Below are 19452 nucleotides of genomic sequence, written 5' to 3'. Positions count from 1 at the left end.
TTAAAAGATATTTTATTTTTATTTATTTACTTAGAGATAGAAAAAGATAGATAAAAGGAGGAAGAAGACAGAGAGAGAGAGAGAGAGAGAGAGAGAGAGAGAGAGAGAGAGAGAGAGAGAGAAGGCATGCCAGGGCCTTCAGCCGCTGCACATGAACTTCACATGCATGTCCCACCTTATTTAGTGCCGAGCACCCCACTGTCATGTCTTGTCAGCACTTTGAGTTTTGAATCTCTTCATTTTTTTCCTTGCAAAAAGAAACTTCTCTGACCAAGAGTGAGAACAGCACTAATCTATGGGCATAAACATTAATATTTATAGAGGGTGAATTGATGGCCATAACATATCCATTTAGCCAAACGATAGTAATAACTTCCTCCTAGGGCTTATGAGCTTCCAAACTATATAAAGTTTTTTTAAAATTAATTAATTTATTTATTTAAATTTTTTTTTGTCTATTTTTATTTATTTGAGAGTGACAGACAGAGAGAGAAAGAGAGAGAGAGAGAATGGGCGTGCCAGGGCCTCCAGCCACTGCAAACGAACTCCAGACGCGTGTGCCCCCTTGTGCATCTGGCTAACGTGGGACCTGAGGAACCGAGCCTCGAACCGGGGTCCTTAGGCTTCACAGGCAAGCGCTTAACCGCTAAGCCATCTCTCCAGCCCTAAATTTATTTATTTATTTGCAAGCAGAGAGGGAGAGAGAGAGAGAGGGAGGAGATAGACAGAGAATGGGCGCACCAGGGTTTCCAGCCACTGCAAATAAACTCCAGATGCATGTGCCACCTTGTGCATCTGGCTTTACATGGGTCCTGGGAAATTGAGCCTAGGTCCTTTGTCTTTGCAGGCAAGTGCTTAACCGCTAAGACATCCCTCCAGCCCCAAACTATAAGCTTTTGACTAGGTGTTCAGTACCAGGCATCAATTCCCTCCTGTGGAGCAGGCTTCAGCTCCACTCACTATTGCACTAATAGGCATATATATTTTTTAAATTTATTTATTTACTTGAGAGAGAAAGAGGGAGGGAGGGAGAGGGAGAGAATGGATGCACCAGGGCCTCCAGCCACTGCAAATGAACTCCAGATGCATGTTCCCCCTTGTGCATCTGGCTTACATAGATCCTGGAAAATTGAACCAGGATCCTTTGGCTCTTCAGGAAGAGCCTTAACTGCTAAACCATCTCTCCAGCCCCCAATAGGCATATTTTGCCTGTCTGGTTGGTTATGTAGCTCACAGTGCTTGTTCTTGAGTAAGAGTGTTTTCTCCTCCAAAAGCCTGTATGGTACTTTTTTTTTTTTTTCCCTGTATGGTACTTTTTAGCATTATGACAGCTAGCTGGTGCTCAGGACCAGCTTGATTTCTCAGTGTCCTGATACCAATACATATGGTATCTTTAACAATAGGGTCTTATTATCTAGCTCTAGGGGACAAGCAGGTGTATTGATAATAGCCTATATTGCTTTGAGGGCCTCATGGACCTCCCTGACCAGCACTCACTGGGAGGTTTTCCACTCCTGGTGCTGGGATTGTCATAACAACCTGTGGCTTCTGGGTGCAGCATTTGCCATGCGCAATATTTCTGCCTAAACTTTTAAAAACCATACATTTTAATTAGCTAATAAACGCTTTTCATATCTTCAGTTTTGGTTTGCACCTCCCCATACCCTTTCTCTCTTTCATCACCCCCTTACTACTCTCCCACCTCCCCTCCGCTCCCCTTCTTTTCTTTCTGTTTTGGACGGAGGCTATCATTGTGTAGGTGAGCCTGGCCTGGAACTCACTCTGTTGCCCGGGCTGGCCTTGAACTTGGGTTTATGCCTAGCCTGGTAAGTGTGAGAATTATAGATATACACCAGTACACTACACAGAAAGAAATACTTGACAAGGGAAATACAAGTAAAAATGGTTTCTTGTTTGTGAGTTAGGAAAACAGTAGATAATCAAGATTTCTATCATTGTTAAATTATTTTGGACATTGTATACTTAAATTTTCCAGTCAGGTCATAAGGTTTTTTTTTTTTTTTTTAAAAAAAAGATTTATTTATTTATTAGAGACACAGCAAGAGAGAGATGAGAGAGAGTGTGAGAATGGGCATGCCAGGGGTCTTTAGCCACTGTAAATGAATTCCAGTTGTATGTGCCGCCACGTGCATCTAGCTTACTTGGGACCTGGAGAACTGAACTTGTGTCCTTAGGCTTCACAGGCACGTGCCTTAACTGATAAGCCATCTCTCCAGCCCAAGAAGTTTTTTTTTTTTAAATTTCAAATTGGTGTTTTTTTTTTTTTTTTTTAAATTGCCTATTGAAATCCTTTTTCTTTTTAATCATTACAGAATGTTCCTGTGTCTCTTTTCAGGTGTGACCTAACAGTCGCAGTGTCCGTAAAGGCTTGCTAGCCCACATTGAAAGCATGACAGTGAGTGCGTGAAAGCGCGTTAAAGTCACACGCACGCACTCTAGAACTGTCCTTTTCCCTGTGCTTACAGATTTGTGTTTGTTGTAAGATAAATCTCATGACTGTCAACATAAACCACACAGTCTGTCCCTAGTTCAGTGAATGCTTTCTCAGTGGCATAGAACTTTGTTCACAAATGTAGGTTCTGCTAAAAACGGAGACCCTTGCCATAGTAGCTTGACCACACTACAGGGGAGTGTCCTAGGTTGTCCCCGGCATGCCGCTAAGGCCTGTCCTTGTGATTAACACAGGCAGCGTGGAGGTTGTCTTCACTTAGGGAGTCCTTGCTAACTCACCTCAATGTGGTCCGAATAGTAATTTCAGGAAATTCTTGTCTCAAAATTATAAATGTGTTGGATATTTAACAGTGATATTATTTAGTTGGCTAGGAAATAAAGTTTGACCTGCACTGATTTACAGTCTAGGAAATCACCAAATTTACTGAACTAAGTGTTAAGGGTATATACATCATGCTAGAATAAAAAGAGTTTTAGGCCAAGGAGATGGCTCAGTGGATACGCATAAAGCACTTGCTGGTCAAGCCGGAGTACCCGAGTTCAGGTCCTCAGACTCCATGTAAAAGCCAGAAGCAGTGGCGAACCTTTGTAATCCCAGCGTGCTGGTGGTGAGATGGGGGGTAGAGACAGCATTTTCTGGAAGCTCCCAGAGCAGCTGTCTTGGAGAATTGTTGCAATGAATAACAAGAACAAGAACTCTACCTCAGATGAGGTAGCAGGCATGGACCAACACCCACCTCCACACATGTGCCATGACACACACTTGTCTCCACTTACACACACAAGTATACACACACACCAAAAATTTAAATGAAGGCTTACAAAAAGATTTTCATGATTTCTCAAGTTTAGATACCTTATTTTAAAATTTTTATTTATTTATTTATTTATTTATTTATTTATTTATTTATTTATTTGCAACAGACAGAGAAAGAGGCAGAGAGAGAGAGAGAGGCAGAGAGGGGGAGAGAGAGAGAGAGAATGGGCGCGCCAGGGCCTCCAGCCATTGCAAACGAACTCCAGACACATGCCCTTTGTGCATCTGGCTAATGTGGGTCATGGGGAAATGAGCCTCGAACCGGGGTCCTTAGGCTTCACAGACAAGCGCTTAACCGCTAAGCCATCTTTCCAGCCTCCCCCACTTTTGAGGTCGGGTTTCACTCTGGCCCAGACTGACCTGGAATTTACTATGTAATCTGAGATTGGCCTTGAACTCACAGTGATCCTCCTACCTCTGCCTCTCAAGTGTTGGGATTAAAGGCATGTGCTACCATGTACAACTAAGTTCAGATAAATTTTTTTTTGTTTTTTTTCTTAGTTCAGATAAATTTTAAATAGTTGTGTCATTCATATAGATGGTGCCTTTTCAAAAGGGACTTTAGAGAGCCATTCATGGTGGTGCATACCTTTAATTCCAGCACTTGGAAGGCTGAGGAAGGAGGATTGCTGTGAGTTCAAGGCCAGTCTGAGACTACATAGTGAATTCCAGGTCGGCCTGAGCTATTAGAGTGAGACCCTACCTTGGAAAATAAATAAATAAATAAATAAATAAATAAATAAATAAAATGGAACTTTAGATTGAGATGGGAAGTACAGTAGATCTGGCATGGTAATTAAGGAATATTTTGGTTTTAGAAACAATTATTGGTTGAACAAATTTCAGGGAATCAAGTCCCCATTGAATATTTAAAATTTTTTGCCATTTATTTTCTAATCAAAGCATCAGCTTAAAATATATTTGTATGTTTCTGATTCTAGGTCATCTAAGCATAATTACAAATGCTTTGGGATTTATTTCTCTGTAATTAATTTAACGAGGCTGAATTTGAAAGATTTCTTATCATTGGAGCCATTAACAATTCTTAACAAAAGTAACTTGACGTACTGTTGTTATTAGTATTGTTATTACTATCATTGGAAGCATTTTGAAGTGGTGTCTCACTCTAACCCAGGCTGACCTGGAACTCACTTTATAGTCTAGGCTGCCCTCAAACTCATGGCAATTTTCCTGCTTTAGCCTTTCAAGGTCTTGGATTAAAGGTGTATGCTGCCACACTTGATTTATTTAAAAGATTTTTACTTATTTGAGAGCAAGAGAAGGAAAAAGGTAGAAGAGAGAGTGAGAGAGAAATAATGGTCACACCAGGGCCTCTAACCACTGCCACCTTATGCATCTGGCTAATGTGCATACTGGGAATCACATCTGGGTGCTGGCAAGCATCTTAACTGCTAAGGCGTCTCTTCAGTTCTGTTTTTTTTTTTTAATTTTATTTATTTGTTTGAGAGTGACAGACAGAGAGAGAAAGAGGCAGATAGAGAAAGAATGGTCATGGCAGGGGTTCCAGCCACTACAAACGAACTCCAGAAGCGTGTGCCCCCTTGTGCACCTAGCTTACGTGGGTCCTAGGGAATTGCGCTTCGAACTAGGGTCCTTCGGCTTCACAGGCAAGTGCTTAAGTGCTAAGCCATCTCTCCAGCCCTAGTTCTGTTATTTTTATAGTAGGAAATTTTGTTAGAATTTTGGTTCTTAGAGTTAATATTAGTATATGTTGTAGTGTGCTTGGAAACACTCTTAGGTGTTCAAATATCTAATTTAGAGATGTAAGTCTTGCTTACATTCATATGTTTTGTTTCCGATACGTTTTCTTTCCAGATCAGCGTTGACCGTAATCTTTACCAGGACTCACTGTTAGTGTTAGTGTTAGCAGACATCACGGGACAACACGCGCTGCTGTAGTCTCCACACCACACTGCCAGTTCTCACTTGAACTGCTGATTTTAATGTCACTTCTGCATGTGATGGATTATTAATGAATAAGTAAGCTGAATGAACTGGGTGCAAAGCCTCATGTACATCATTGAAATTGTTACTTGTGAGCTCTTGATGTGAATACTCCTAGGGAAATAACAGCCTTTCTTAATTGCCTAAATATTCTCAAGAAAACTCACTTTATAGCTTTGTTTGATGCCATCAACTTTTTCTTTCATAGTCGATATGCTTGAGCATTGCATAATTATTGGACATCATGGCCTTTCAGATTAAAGGTGAACGAATTTTTTTTTTTTTGAGGTAGGGTCTCACGTTAGCCCAGGCTGACCTTGAATGCACTCTATAGTTTTAGGGTGGCCTCAAAGTTATGGCAGTCCTCCTACCTCTGCCTCCCGAGTGCTGAGATTAAAGGCGTGCACCACCACGCCTGGCGAAATAATCTTCTTGAGGTCAGTTTATCTGCTTTTGTCCAAGTAAGGCAATGTCCGCTAGTGTAATATGTTGTACAGTGCCGAGGTGATGATTTAAGTCAGTTTATCACACTGTGATACAGGTGTCCACTCATCCCATTTTATACTTGTTTTACCATTAATATTAATTAAATATTAATGGTACTAACAAATATATAATAGAGGACATTTAAAGTGGTCATTATTTTTTTAAAGCTTATATTGTCTTTTCCTTTTGTTTTGGTTGGTGTTAATCCTGGCATATATTTAATGAGTAACTGCTTCATGCTAGCCATAAGGTTCTTTAATAATTTAAAATGTCACTTGCTAGTTATTCTTGTTAGACAACAATAACAAAATATCACCCAAAATTGTGGTGTAAAATTAGTAGTTTCTATGGAGATAATGGGGTTGGAGACAGTTTTTTTGTTTTTTTTTCTGGCAGCAATTTGAAAACTATTTAAATAGTAACTGTTGTATTTTGCTATTACAGGTCAGGAAGTAATAAAGTATTTAATCAAAATGGATTAAAGTAATTTAAAACACTTCCTCTTTTGCTATACAGGCCATAAACTGGGGATTTTTGTCATCTCTTTCACATTTGGCTAAGACTGAAATTTATTTTTGTGCACCATAGTTAACAGTAGTCAGCAGCAAATTACTGAGAAATGAACCGAGAGCCAGGCCCTCACAGCAAAAATTCGAGACTTTGCCAAGCAGTTATCCCACTTACTTTCAGCACAGTGTCTTACTTACCATTACTCTAACTTTAGGATTCTCAGTCTTAGCAACTAAAAACACAGGGCATGTAGTTAAATTTGAATTTCATATAACAGAGTTTTTTATTTTTTTGTTTTTTTGAGGTAGGCTCTTTTTCTAGCCTAGGCTGGCTTGGAATTCACTGAGTCTCAGGGTTGCCCTGAACTCACAGCAATCCTCCTACCTCTACCTCTCAAGTGCTAGGATTAAAGGCATGTGCCACCATGCCCAGCTTGTTTGTTTTTCTTAAAATAATTGCACAGGGCCAACCTAAAAATTGTTGATTATGTAAAATGAAGATTTATCCAAATGTCTTGTATTCAGGCATTTAGGCTAGTAAGAAGTTATGAGGGCCTCAGAATTTGAATGGAGAGAGAGAAGAAGAGATGTGATGAGGAAAATTAGAAAGGAGACACTACAGTAATGGAGCTGTTGATGCTAGGGTTCTTCTTTTAAAAATGTTTTTTTTTTAAAAAATTTTTAATTTATTTATTTGAGAGCGACAGACACAGAGAGAAAGACAGATAGAGGGAGAGAGAGAGAATGGGCGCGCCAGGGCTTCCAGCCTCTGCAAACGAACTCCAGACGCGTGCGCCCCCTTGTGCATCTGGCTAACGTGGGACCTGGGGAACCTAGCCTCGAACTGGGGTCCTTAGGCTTCCCAGGCAAACGCTTAACCGCTAAGCCATCTCTCCAGCCCTTAAAAATGTTTTTATTTATTTATTTGCAAGCAGAAAGAGAGACAGAGAAAATGGGCGCACCAGGGCCCATAATGAAGTTATGGTACATTTACACAGCAGAGTTTTTATAATGTATTTATTTATTAGAGAGAAAGAGAGAGAGGGAGGGGCACAGGTGAGAGAGATACTGGGTGTGCCAGGGCCTTTAGCTACCGCAGATAAATTCCAGATGCATATGCCACTTTGTGCACCTGGCTTTACGTAGGTACTGGGGAATTGAACCTAGGTCGTTAGTCTTTGTAGGCAAGTGCCTTAACTGGTGAGCCATCTCTCCAGCCCCCCAACTTTTTAAAACTTTTTTTTATTGACAACTTCCATATTGATAGAAAATAAACCATGATAATTTCCTCCCCTCTCCCACTTTCCTCTTCATATAGCCACCTCCATCATACCCTCTCCTCCTCTCAGTTGGTTTCTCTTTTATGTTGATGTCATCATCTTTTCCACCTATTTTATGAAGATTTTGTGTAGGTAGTGTCAGGCAGTGTGAGGTCATGGATATCCAGGTCATTTTGTGTCTGGAAAATTTCACTGTAAGCAGGCCTACCCCTTCCTTTGGCTCTTACATGTTTTCTGCCACCTCTTCCACAGTGGACCCTGAGCCTTGGAAGGTGTGAAAGAGATGTTTCAGTGCTGAGCACTCCTCTGTCATTTCTTCTCAGCACTATGGTGCCTTTTGAGTCATCCCAGAGGTCACTGCCTTCTGAAAAGAGAACTTCTCTAACCAAAAGTGAGAGTAGCATGAGTATATGGTTATGAACATTAAGAAAAGTGCTTAATGGGCAGGTTGGTGAGCATAATGTATGCATTTATCCAGACAACAGCTGGTGTTATTCCCCTAGGGCTCATGACCTCACCCACCATCGGCTTTTGACTTGGTTTTCAGTACCAGGTATGCATTTCCTCCCATGGAGAGGGCCTCCAGTCCAATTAGAAAGCAGTTGTTTTCCCCCGTAACAGACATGCCACTATTGCACCCTGTGACTCATTTAGCCTGGCTGGCGAAGCTTAAGGCTTGTAATGGCCACTGTTGTTTATCACTGCTGATGATGTATCTCTTCCATATGGCTGCATGCAGTGTATTTTCCCAGCTTTCTGTCAGCTGGTCTACAGGGAGGAGGTTTTCAGCTCAGCTCCAACTTGATTTCACAGTGGCCTTGCAGCTCAAGCATGTGGAGTCTTCAGCAGTAGAGTCTTGCCATCTATTTCTGGTGGGAAGCCAAGTGACTTGGCAATGGTATGCCATGTTTTAGGGGCATCAAGGACCTCCCTGGCCAACAAGGTGCCAGAGTTCTTAACCACATGGAGATCCAGAGCTTATTACATTTCCTTAGCATCAAGGACCTCCCTGGCCAACAAGGTGCCAGAGTTCTTAACCACATGGAGATCCAGAGCTTATTACATTTCCTTATTAATGCTGAGCAAGGTCACTAGGAGGGAAATAGTGCTTGTGGAGGCCTCCAAGTGGTACTGGTAGGCCAAAAACCTAAGAAGGAGAAGATGGGCCGGAGAGGTGAAGAGGTGAGAGTAGTGCAGGTGAGAAAGTGAAGCCGGGGAAGGGAAGTTGAGGAAGGGGGAGAACTAAAGGAGCGCATCTGCCCGTGCTCTCTAGAGATGGTTGGCATCGGGCCTGGCATGGTGTGTCTCAGGAAGAACCCTGAGAACTGTGGCATGCTGGACACTACTCCCTTGAAGAACTCAGCTTTGTGTGCTCTGTGGAGAAGGACCTGGATTAGAGTCTCAAACGTGGCCTCATTCTAAAGGCTCTACAATTTGTCTTTACAAAGTTCCCGTCCAGGTTTTAACACCCCAACCTTCCATCTCTCAGCTTTGCTTTCTGTCCTATAGATACTCTCTGGAGGTCAGGCCTTTGCCTTTACTTTGATCCCAACAGTCAGTGTTTGCTATGTCTTTGGAATGAAAATGAATTAAGCTTTCTCAAAGACCTTTATGTCTTGAACTCTTCTTTGTATTGATACTAGTGTAGATTGGAATAAAATAGTTTAAAAATAATACCTAATTATGACTGAGATGACTGAGCCATCTACACACATGCACACACACACTGAGCATCTTACAGTAGAAATTGTGTAATGTGCACAGAGATAATAGCATGAGGGCTGGAGAGATGGCTTAGTAGTTAAGGTGTTTGCCTGTGAAGCCTAAGGACCTGGTTCAGTTCTCCAGGACCTATGTAAGCCAGATGCACAAGGTAGCACATATGTTTGGAGTTTGTTTGCAGTGGCTAGAGGCACTGGCTCAGCCGTTCTTTCACTTATCTGCTTCCTCTCTCCAAGTAAATAAATCAAGTATTAAAAAAAAAGAAATTATACAGAACAAATGAATTTTATTTTCTATTTCAACAATTATCAGCCTATGGCCATTCTTTGAGCAGTCAGCATTCAGTTTGCATTTTGTCTGTGACAAAGAAATGGTTCATTGATAGAGGTTTAGACATTTATACAGTTGATTCTGGTATCATTAGTATTCTCTAAACCAACTGAAGACAGGTTGAAGTGTGAGTTAAACGATGTTAGAAATGTTTAAATGTTTTAAATGTTTCCCAGGGCTGGAAAGATGGCTTAGCAGTTAAGGTGCTTGTCTGCGAAGTCTAAGCACCCATGTTGGACTCACCAGATATGCAAGGTGATGCAAGGTCACACATGTGCACAAAGTGACACATGAGTCTAGAGTTGGATTGCAATGGCTGTTGGCCCTGACATGCTAATCTCTCCCCTCCTTTAAAATAAATAAAATTTATTTCCCGAGGTGGAGAGATAGCTCAGCAGTTAAGGTACTTGACTGCAAAGCCTTATGACCTGGGTTTGATTCTCCAGAACCCATGTAAAACCAGATGCACAAAGTGGTGCATGCATCTGGAGTTTGTTTTTGGCAGCTATGACTCCTGGCACACCCATTCATCCCTCTCCTCTCGATTGCAAATAAATATATAAATAAGTACTTTTTTTTTCCTGATTGATTTTTGAGTGTGCGCGCGCGTGTGTGTGTGTGTGTGCGCGTGCTTGAAATTCCCTGTGAGCTCAACCATAAATTTGCAAATTATGACTAATCCTGGTAAAGGAAGTACTTGCTGCCCATTAGCAGTTATTAACATATGGTGTAGATTGGTTAATGGTGACACGCTTGACTGGTAAGCAACCGGGAACGGGCTTCGATGGGAAGCAGAAAGTCCTTGGGGTGTGGTGGCAGTGGGCAGTAAGGACAAGAGGCGCTGTTCAGGAGGGTACGCAGGTGCTGCCATGTGGCTTGTCAGCCTTGCCAGGCGCGGCCCCAGCTCCACTTCCGTTGCCTCCCGCGCGCTTATCTGCAGACGACCTGCCAGAAGGGGCTTCCGGCTAACACTGTTGCTTGTTTATTTTTAGGTATCTTGCAATATATTCAGAACTCTCCCTCCTAGTGACAGCAATGAGTTTGATCCAGAAGAAGATGAACCTACACTTGAGGCATCGTGGCCACATTTACAGGTACTTTGAGTTGGTATTTATGCTACAAAAGCAAAATCCATTAACTCACTGACACTGATGTGCATAGAGATCCTTGTAGGCCTTTCTTCACGTGGATGACAAGCTGAATGAAGACTTTTTAAAAACTTTATATATTTGAGAGAGAAAGAGGGAAAGGGAGAGACAGAGAGAATGGGCGTGCCAGGGCTTCCAGCCACTGCAAACGAACTTCAGGTGCATGCACCGCCTTGTGCATCTGGCTAATGTGGGTCCTGGAGAGTCGAACCGGCATCCTTTGGCTTTGCAGGCAGGCACCTTAACCGCTGAGCCACCTCTCCAGCCCCCTGTTTGTTTGTTTTAATCTTGATAATTAGCATGTCAGAAGAATGCCAATGCAGGGCTCAGCACTTTGCTGCAGGTCCAGCCAGCAGCAGTTCTCACTCTTACTAGAGCTTCCGTGAGCACAGCTTCTTCACACGAGTACTAGCTGCGAGCTGTTGTCACATGGAACATATCTCATTTTACCCGTAGGTGCCCTGAGAATGTTCTGTGCCCATCTTTGTGAGAACTGCAAGTGTATTTCTTTAGTTTTCTAGAAGGGCAAATCAAACTGCAATGACCATGTCTGTCCCAGTGTGGTAAAAAAGAAGCCACTGAGAGAAAGAAAGCTGGGTTGAAGGCCTGTTTTGTTCTCTTGCACTCAGAAGAGCATGTTGTCCAGTCCCACACATGCCAGCATGGGTCAGGGCTGCCACTGCATTGCCTTGTCCAGCACCAGGTCCATCTGGTTCCGTACTTATGTATTACTTGGTCATTTTCCGGTGCCCTCTTCCTCTGCTGCCCTCTTTCTATGCCAGCATTTCTCAGAAGACAACAAAGAGATCTGAATTTATTGAGCCCTCCAGCCTCCTTTCCTTTGAGTCAGGATGTCCCCAGAGACCGGATGACAAATAATATAGTAAGGAAAGGCAGAGAAAGGATGTGACCTTGTACATTTTTGCCCCTAGGCAGAAGTCCTGAGTCTTTGTGATTATTCACTAGTTGACATTTTTAGGAGCACAGAACCATGTAGCAGATTGTTAATGCTCAGAGAAAATCTGCCAGTGCATATTACCCCATTTTGGAATTTAGATTATTGCAGGTAGATGTGTGTACTATTTCTCCTGGTTATAGGAGCATTTTCTAGGGCTATTTTTTCAACCTTTCCTCAGGCTTCCGATGATAATATGATCTTCCTATTAATGCCAAGTTTGGGAAAATTAAGCTAGCTAAAATACTATTTGATTTCCTATTTTATATGTTTGTTTTCTCCTCCCTCCCTTTCTCTCTTCCTCTCTTCTTCCCTCCCTCCCTCCTTCTCTCTCTCTCTCTTTCTTTCTTCTTTCTCTTTCCTTTTTGTTTTTTTGAGGTAGGGTCTTGCACTTGCCCAGACTGACCTAGAATTCACTATGTAGTCTCAGGCTGGCCTTGAACTCACAGTGATCCTCCTACCTCTGCCTCTCCAGTGTTGGGATTAAAGGTGTGCGCCTCCACACCTGGCCATTCGTTTTCTTTTCTAAGTGCCATTCATACTATCTGAAGTCTTATGAAATTTACAAAGTACTTGTGCTTTTCATAGATGATGACAAAATAATTCAAAAAGACTCAAATGGTGCACTCTGTGTTGTAGCTTATATTTGATACTTGGCACCAGCCCCTTGGACTACAGCTTAGTATGGAAGAAAATTATTGATTTTTATTTTATTTTACTTTTTAGGTACTTTTTTCTAGGAAAGTCCTATTATATCTTGTAATAGGAGAGAGAGAAGTGTTTTCAAAGTTTCAGCCTCTTCTCTATGTCCTAACAAAGAGTTAGGTCACTCTTGCCATTTGTACACACTAAATCATGATTATCTTAGATAGAAATTTCCCTTAAGTTCAGTAACCCAACACCCATGTAGAGCCCGGTGCAAAGTGGCGCAGCTTCTGTGATCTGGTATACCTATGGCAATGGGAGGCAGAGCCAGGAGAATCTGGGAGCTCGTGGGCCAGCTAGACTGGTGCACATGCACTGACAACAACAACAGGAGAGACCCTGCCTCAAAAGACGGGGGAAGGCGGGCTGGAGAGATGGCTAAGCGGTTAAGCGCTTGCCTGTGAAGCCTAAGGACCCCGGTTCAAGGCTCGGTTCCCCAGGTCCCACGTTAGCCAGATGCACAAGGGGGCGCACGTGTCTGGAGTTCGTTTGCAGAGGCTGGAAGCCCTGGCGCGCCCATTCTCTCTCTCTCCCTCTATCTGTCTTTCTCTTTGTGTCTGTCACTCTCAAATAAATAAATAAAAAATTTAAAAAAAAAACAATAAAAAAAAGAAGGGGGAAGGAGAGAATAAACACCCTGAGATTGTTCTCTGTGCAGAAATATACACATAAAATTCCCTAGAGTACAGTAAAGGTAAACTCAGTATTCAGCTAATCCTCCTGTGGTGACTATAAAATATAGGACAAAATTAATTTCTAAAGCTGTTATACTAAATTCTGCCACCAAAAGCCTAGCTTCACTGTACTTACTATAGAAATATTCATGCTAGGTATGGTGGCTCATGCCTTTAATCCCAGCACCTGGGAGGTAGAGGTAGGAGGATTGCCTAGAGTTTGAGGCCACCCTGAGACTAGTTAATTTCAGGTCAGCCTGGGCCTGAGTGAGACCCTACCTTGAGGGGAAAAAAAAAAGTTAACCATAAGTTTATCTAAACCTAGAGCTACAGTGAAGAATGGAGATAAAGTCACACATGGTCACACAGCAGATGACTTTCACATGTGTTGACTTCCTGTTCAAGCCTTCTTTTTTTAAAATTTATTTATTTGAAACATATTTTTAAATTTTTATTTATTTATTTGAGAGTGACAGACAAAGAAAGAGGCAGATAGAAAGAGACAAAGAATGGGCATGCCAGGGCTTCCAGCCACTGCAAACGAACTCTAGACGCATGCGCCCCCTTGTGCATCTGGCTAACGTGGGTCCTGGGGAATTGAGCCTCGAACCGGGATCCTTAGGCTTCACAGGCAAGTGTTTAACCACTAAGCCATCTCTCCAGCCCATGTTCAAGCCTTCTTAAGCTCGGGAGGAATATGATCTTAGGGTGAGCCAAGTGAAGAAGACTTGTAAAATTTACAGAATGCCAGATGTGTACACTGTGATCCCCAGCCCTTGAGAGACGGAGACAAGAGAGCCAGGGGTTAACGGGTCCTCCTTAGATATGTAGCGTATTGAAGGCCATCCTGGGCTACACAGGGCCTTGTCCCAGAGAAAGAAAATAGAATTGCCATCATCCTCCTTTCTGGGAATGGTCGGGGCAGAAGTCGCTCCATTGGTCTTCTTCATCTGTGACTTGAGGATGTCTTTGTGTGGCCCCAGCTTTTCTCAACAATCTTGTGTTTCCTAATGCACAAAAGACTCACCTTCCATTTTCAGTGGTAGGTGAAATTTTGTTTTCTACTTATGGAGACAGAATCTCTGTATGAGGTCCAGTCTGGCCTCAAATTCATGATGCATGCCCATGCTGTTCCCATCCCCTGCTTCTGCCCCCCGAGTGCTGGGATTATATATATATGCCACTACATTTATTTAATATTTAACTTTTATATTGTGCTGGTTTTTTTTCTGACCAAAACAACCTGCCATTACATCTTTGCACTTTTTTCTTAATTATAAAATTCGCACATCCTTCCCCTCCTGGACCACACCTTACAAGCATGCGAGAATACAGAGTGAGGAAGCTATACTGAGGTATGGTTACTAGGTAGTTGGCCAGGCTCGTTGCCCAGCTAATTGACTGCTCCTGAATACGTCCTCTCTCATTTCTATTTGTGGCCCACAGAAAATCATGGATTTCTGGTGATTTAAAGTAGACAAAAGAATTTTAAGTCCCTAGTAAGTCCTGAGTCATGCTTGCTATTTGATCTTTTAGAGTATCTTTGTTGATGCCTTTTTAACTGGTATCACATAGTTACTGTGGTTACTGCGTATGTGTTTTCTCAAATTAGATCGGTCTTTTTAGTGGGGTATAATTTTGCAGGACTTCCATTAACAGTTTTTCCATGTGTCACACTTTAAAAGCAGGAGTGTGCAAGCCTTTTGCTCACAGTCTTCAGAGATTTACTTATGTGACCTTGAGTGGTAATTTATCCTCCTCCCACCTCCAGATTTTTCCTTTTAGGAACTCAAGGGAGATTTTTGATTCTAGGTATAATTTGTTTCTTCAGTGCAGAGCACATTTATGCTTATTAATAAAAGTGTCTGAAGTTTTTCCACCAGACCACTTTAAACTATAAACTGTTTTCAAGGGACTTGAGCAGATTGACAGCCCAGCTGGAAGGTCCTACTGGCCAAATCAGGCCTGGGAGACAGAATCTCTTTCATTTGTGGGAATCAAGAGAAGGGGTGGGTCATTTGAATAAGACTGACATTCTGTTTGTAAAAACAAAAGCTGAAAGATTAGTGTGTTAAAAAAAATTCATGAGGAGTTTAAGATTTAGGCATTATTTCGACAAGAACAACATCATATCAGGAGAAAAGAGAGGCTGGAGAGATGGCTTAGCAGTTAAGGCATTTGCTGGCAAAACCAAATGACCCGGGTTTGACTCCCAAGCACCCACATAAAGCCAGATGCACAAAGTGGTGCATGTGTCTTGCGTTCATTTGCAGTGGCATAAGGCCCTAGTGCGCCCATTCACACACGCACATACATTCACATACTCATAGTCATTCAGTCTCTCTCTCAATCAGTACATAAATAAAATATTTAAAAAACCTTTTTATTTATTTGTGAGGAGAGAGAGGGAGAGAGTGCGTGTGCGAGAGAGAGAGAGAGCTAAGAGAGACAGAGAATGGGAATGTCAGGCCCTCCAGCAGCTGCAAATGAACTTGAGGTGCATGCACCATCTTGGACATTTGGCTTTTTGGGGTCCTGGGTAATCAAACTCAAGTTGTTAGGCTTTGCAGACAAGCACCTTAACTGCTGAGCCATCTTTCTAGCCTGAAAAGAGATTTTTCTGAATTTACAAAATTTCAAAGAGAAAAACATAGTTTTGTGATTTTTCAAAAACTTTCTCCGTTTTTGAGACAAGATGTGTCTCTGTGTTGCCTAGGCCATGGTCTCGAACTCCTAGACTTAATAATGTCACCTTCATATACCCCTGCTGGGATTTCAGGTACATACGCTTCGTTCTCCATGTCCGGCTAACATCTTAGCTTTCTAGAGAAGTAAAATACTGATAGGAAGGCCTGAATTACTTGCTGTGTTTGAAGTTAGCAGGTTTCTGTAGGAACATTTAAGGTTGTAATCTCTGGACACACCTACAAGGCCAGAACTTCATTTGTCATAGTCTTACATACAGTTTTCCCCTTGGCCCTGTGTTGACTGCTCATTGTAAACCATGGTGATGAAAACTGCTGTTGCCTTAGCACCCGTCATGACAGCTGTCAGACTGGTCAAGTGGTCATTGTGCTCTTCATTGCCATGCACCATGACAGTGCCGATTTCCCTTGAGAGTGTCCTGTGAAGAGCAGTAAATATTAATTATGTTGAGTTTTGGCCCTTGAACACACAATTAAAAAATATCTTGCTTGGTGAAATGGGAAGTATGCATAAATCCCATAACACACTACAATCTGGTGACTGTCTTGTTACCTTATTGCTATGACCTGCAGACCATGCGAGCTATCTTCTCAGGAGACATGAGTTTTACTTGAACAAACTACAGACTAGTTCTTATGACCTAGGTGTTTGGCAGATAACATCTCTGAAGCCAACAGCCTGTTGATATTATTTGTTACCACAGATAGAGCACTCAAAGCCAAATTCCTGCAACTTCAGAACACTTATCGGTCTTACCTGTTATTTCAAGTACTACAGCTCCCCAGAACTTAAAGTCTGGTATTGGGAGAGGGGAAGTATGCTATGTCAGTATTGGACAGAGCTGTATAAATCAGCGAGCCAGATGACTGATGCTCAGATCACAGGCAGGCATGGGTGTCCATTCAGATTACAAGACAGCTGCACTTCAGTATAACCAAAGCATGTGGAAGGTTTGTTGATATCATTTCAGATTCTGCATTGTAGCCAATCTTTTAGAAATGATTCTTTGTTCACTTTTGGTGTCATATCAGAATTCTCCCTTGGTCCAACTGCTAGATCTATATGAGGCTTGGTTTTCTTTATGTATTCAAAAAATTGGAAGTCCTGCTGGATATGGTGACGTACTCCTTCAATACCAGCACTCAGGAAGCCAAGATAGGAGGATCTTTATGAGTTTGAGGCCAGCCTGAGACCACAGTGAATTCTAGGTCACCCTGGGCTAGAAAACAAAACAAAACAAAACAAAACAAAACAAAACAAAACAAAACAACCCCACAATGGGGGGAGGGTGGGCAGATGGCTCAGTGGTTAAGATGGCTCACTTGTCTGTCAAGCCCAGCAACCAGGGTTCTATTTCCCAGTACCCACATAAAGCCAGATGTACAAGGTGGTACATGCATCTGGAATTGGTTTGGAGCGGCTGGAGGCCCTAGTGTGCCTATCTCTCTATGCTTGAAAATAAATTAATTAATTAAATTAAAAAAAAAAACACAACAAAAACCCAGTATGTCCCAACAGCTTGAGCATGTAAGCATATGTAATCTGTCTTCTGTTAAGCAGCTGGTAAGGGCATTTACCAAAATATAAACAATGCATTTGTTATATTTTATGAGACAGATTTTTATTATGTAGTCCAGGCTGGCCTTGGACTCAAAGTCCTCCTGCCTTAGTATCCAAGTGCTGGGATTTCAGACATGAGTCAGTACACTTACTGAGTTCTTCTCAATAAGTTGTTTTGGATAACAAAGTTTTTTTTTTTACAAAAATATATTATTTATGTTAATATGTATTGCATTTTATTTGAAGATATTTAAAATTTTCACCGCTTATAAATAGGTATAATTCATATCTATACGTAGATATTTATCTCACATACATAAAGATCTTTTAGGGGTCCTTGTTAATCTTTTTATAAGAAAAGGACCAGTGCTCATTAATGCTATATTAGGCAGTATACTGGTATTTGTAGTCACTGTGTTTTGTGTAACACCACATCTCATCTTTTCTCTGTTGTAAAATTGAAGAAACACAGTTTAAAGAGAGTAACTTGCTCCAGCTTGTATAGGGAGTAAGGGATAGAGCAAGGCTTTCTAGCCCAGTGTCTGTCTGAAAGTCCAGGTTTCCTTAATGCTATTGTATCATATACCTAGGTCTTATGTGACCTTTAACAGATTTATTATGTAAATAGTGATCCTCCTTCCTTGCTTCTGGGAACAGTTGTTGAAGGTTGACTGCAGATACTCTTTTTTTTTTTCTTTCAAATGAGGATATTGTGTTTCACCACAGTGTGTTCTTGTAAGGATTGCTGTAGCCTGACACTTCAGAGTTCCAGGTCAGCCTGGACTGGAGTGAGACCCTACCTCAAAAAACAAAAATGGGGCAGGAGAAATGGCTTAGTGGTTAAGGCACTTGCCTGCAAAGCCAAAGGACCCAGGTTCAATTCCCCAGGACCCTCCTAAGCCAGCTGCACAAGGGCACACATGCATCTGGAATTTGTTTGCAGTGGCTGGAGGCCTGGCACACCCATCCCCCCCCCTCTTCCTGACTATTTCTCTCTCTCAAATAAATAAAGTAAAATAATATATATATTTTTTTAAAAGCCAGGCATGGTGATGCATGCCTTTAATTCCAGAACTCAGGAGGCAGAGAAAAGTAGGATTGCTGAGTTCAAGGTCAGTTTAAGACTACATAGTGAATTGTAGGTCAGCCTGAGCTAGAACAAGACCCACCTAAAAAACAAAAACAAAATTATTAATAGTGGTTATCTCTGGATGGTGGGAATATGGGGAATTTTTGTTTGCTTTGGCTATATTTCTAATTTTTTTTTTTGTTCATTTTTTTATTTATTTATCTGAGAGTGACAGACACAGAGAGAAAGACAGGTAGAGGGAGAGAGAGAGAATGGGCGCGCCAGGGCTTCCAGCTTCTGCAAACGAACTCCAGACACGTGCGCCCCCTTGTGCATCTGGCTAACGTGGGACCTGGGGAACCAAGCCTTGAACCGGGGTCCTTAGGCTTCACAGGCAAGCGCTTAACCGCTAAGCTATCTCTCCAGCCCTTTAATTTTTTTAAATAGTTACCATGAGTCCCACAAACAAGGTTATCAAGGCTCATAGACTTGATATTTAAAGCCAGTTTTCTATGCCCTGTTAGCATTTAGTATAGTAGGTTTTTTTTTTTTTTTTGGTGGTTTTAAATTATATTCTTGATGAATAATAATTTGAAGTTAACTATAATTTGTTTGTTGCAGCTTGTATATGAATTTTTCATACGATTTTTGGAAAGCCAAGAATTCCAACCCAGCATTGCCAAAAAATATATAGATCAGAAATTTGTATTACAGGTAAGCAAATTCTTGTGGTAATGTAATTCATTTAGTAATCCTTTATCTCATTTTTTCTTGGATGTTTATTTAAAAATATACAAACCAACCTGTTAGTGATAGTTGTTTCACCCCCTAAACAAATATGTATACATGAGTTAGTTTCTGTCATTACCCATTAAAAGTAATAGAAACCTCTTCAGTTTATTTGTAGTGAACAATTATATACTAGCCAGGAATGTTAATTCCTAAATCTCCTTAAGTTTTCTTCTTAAAAGTTTAATTACAAGACAATTTCATTTATATAAGTGGTTTGTGTGAACCTTTATGTAGTTTAAAAAAATGCATATATTTGCCAAAA

At 41.4% G+C, this 19452-nt stretch overlaps 1 protein-coding gene across 2 annotated transcripts in view; it reads left to right on the top strand.

The window, feature by feature from the left end:
- The window catches only part of Ppp2r5e (protein phosphatase 2 regulatory subunit B'epsilon), a 185536-nt gene that overhangs the window by 121591 nt on the left and 44493 nt on the right, over positions 1-19452 (top strand). For both annotated transcript variants that reach the window (XM_004649252.2, XM_004649251.3), the window contains exons 4-5: positions 10574-10675; positions 19020-19112. In XM_004649252.2, the coding sequence (XP_004649309.1) occupies positions 10574-10675; positions 19020-19112 (195 nt within the window). The remainder of the gene's footprint in view (positions 1-10573; positions 10676-19019; positions 19113-19452) is intronic.

This window comes from Jaculus jaculus, chromosome 7, assembly GCF_020740685.1.
Source record: "Jaculus jaculus isolate mJacJac1 chromosome 7, mJacJac1.mat.Y.cur, whole genome shotgun sequence".
Classification (NCBI taxonomy): Eukaryota; Metazoa; Chordata; class Mammalia; order Rodentia; family Dipodidae; genus Jaculus; species Jaculus jaculus.
Note: the sequence above shows the minus strand (reverse complement) of the source record. Positions and strands in the feature narration are given on the sequence as shown.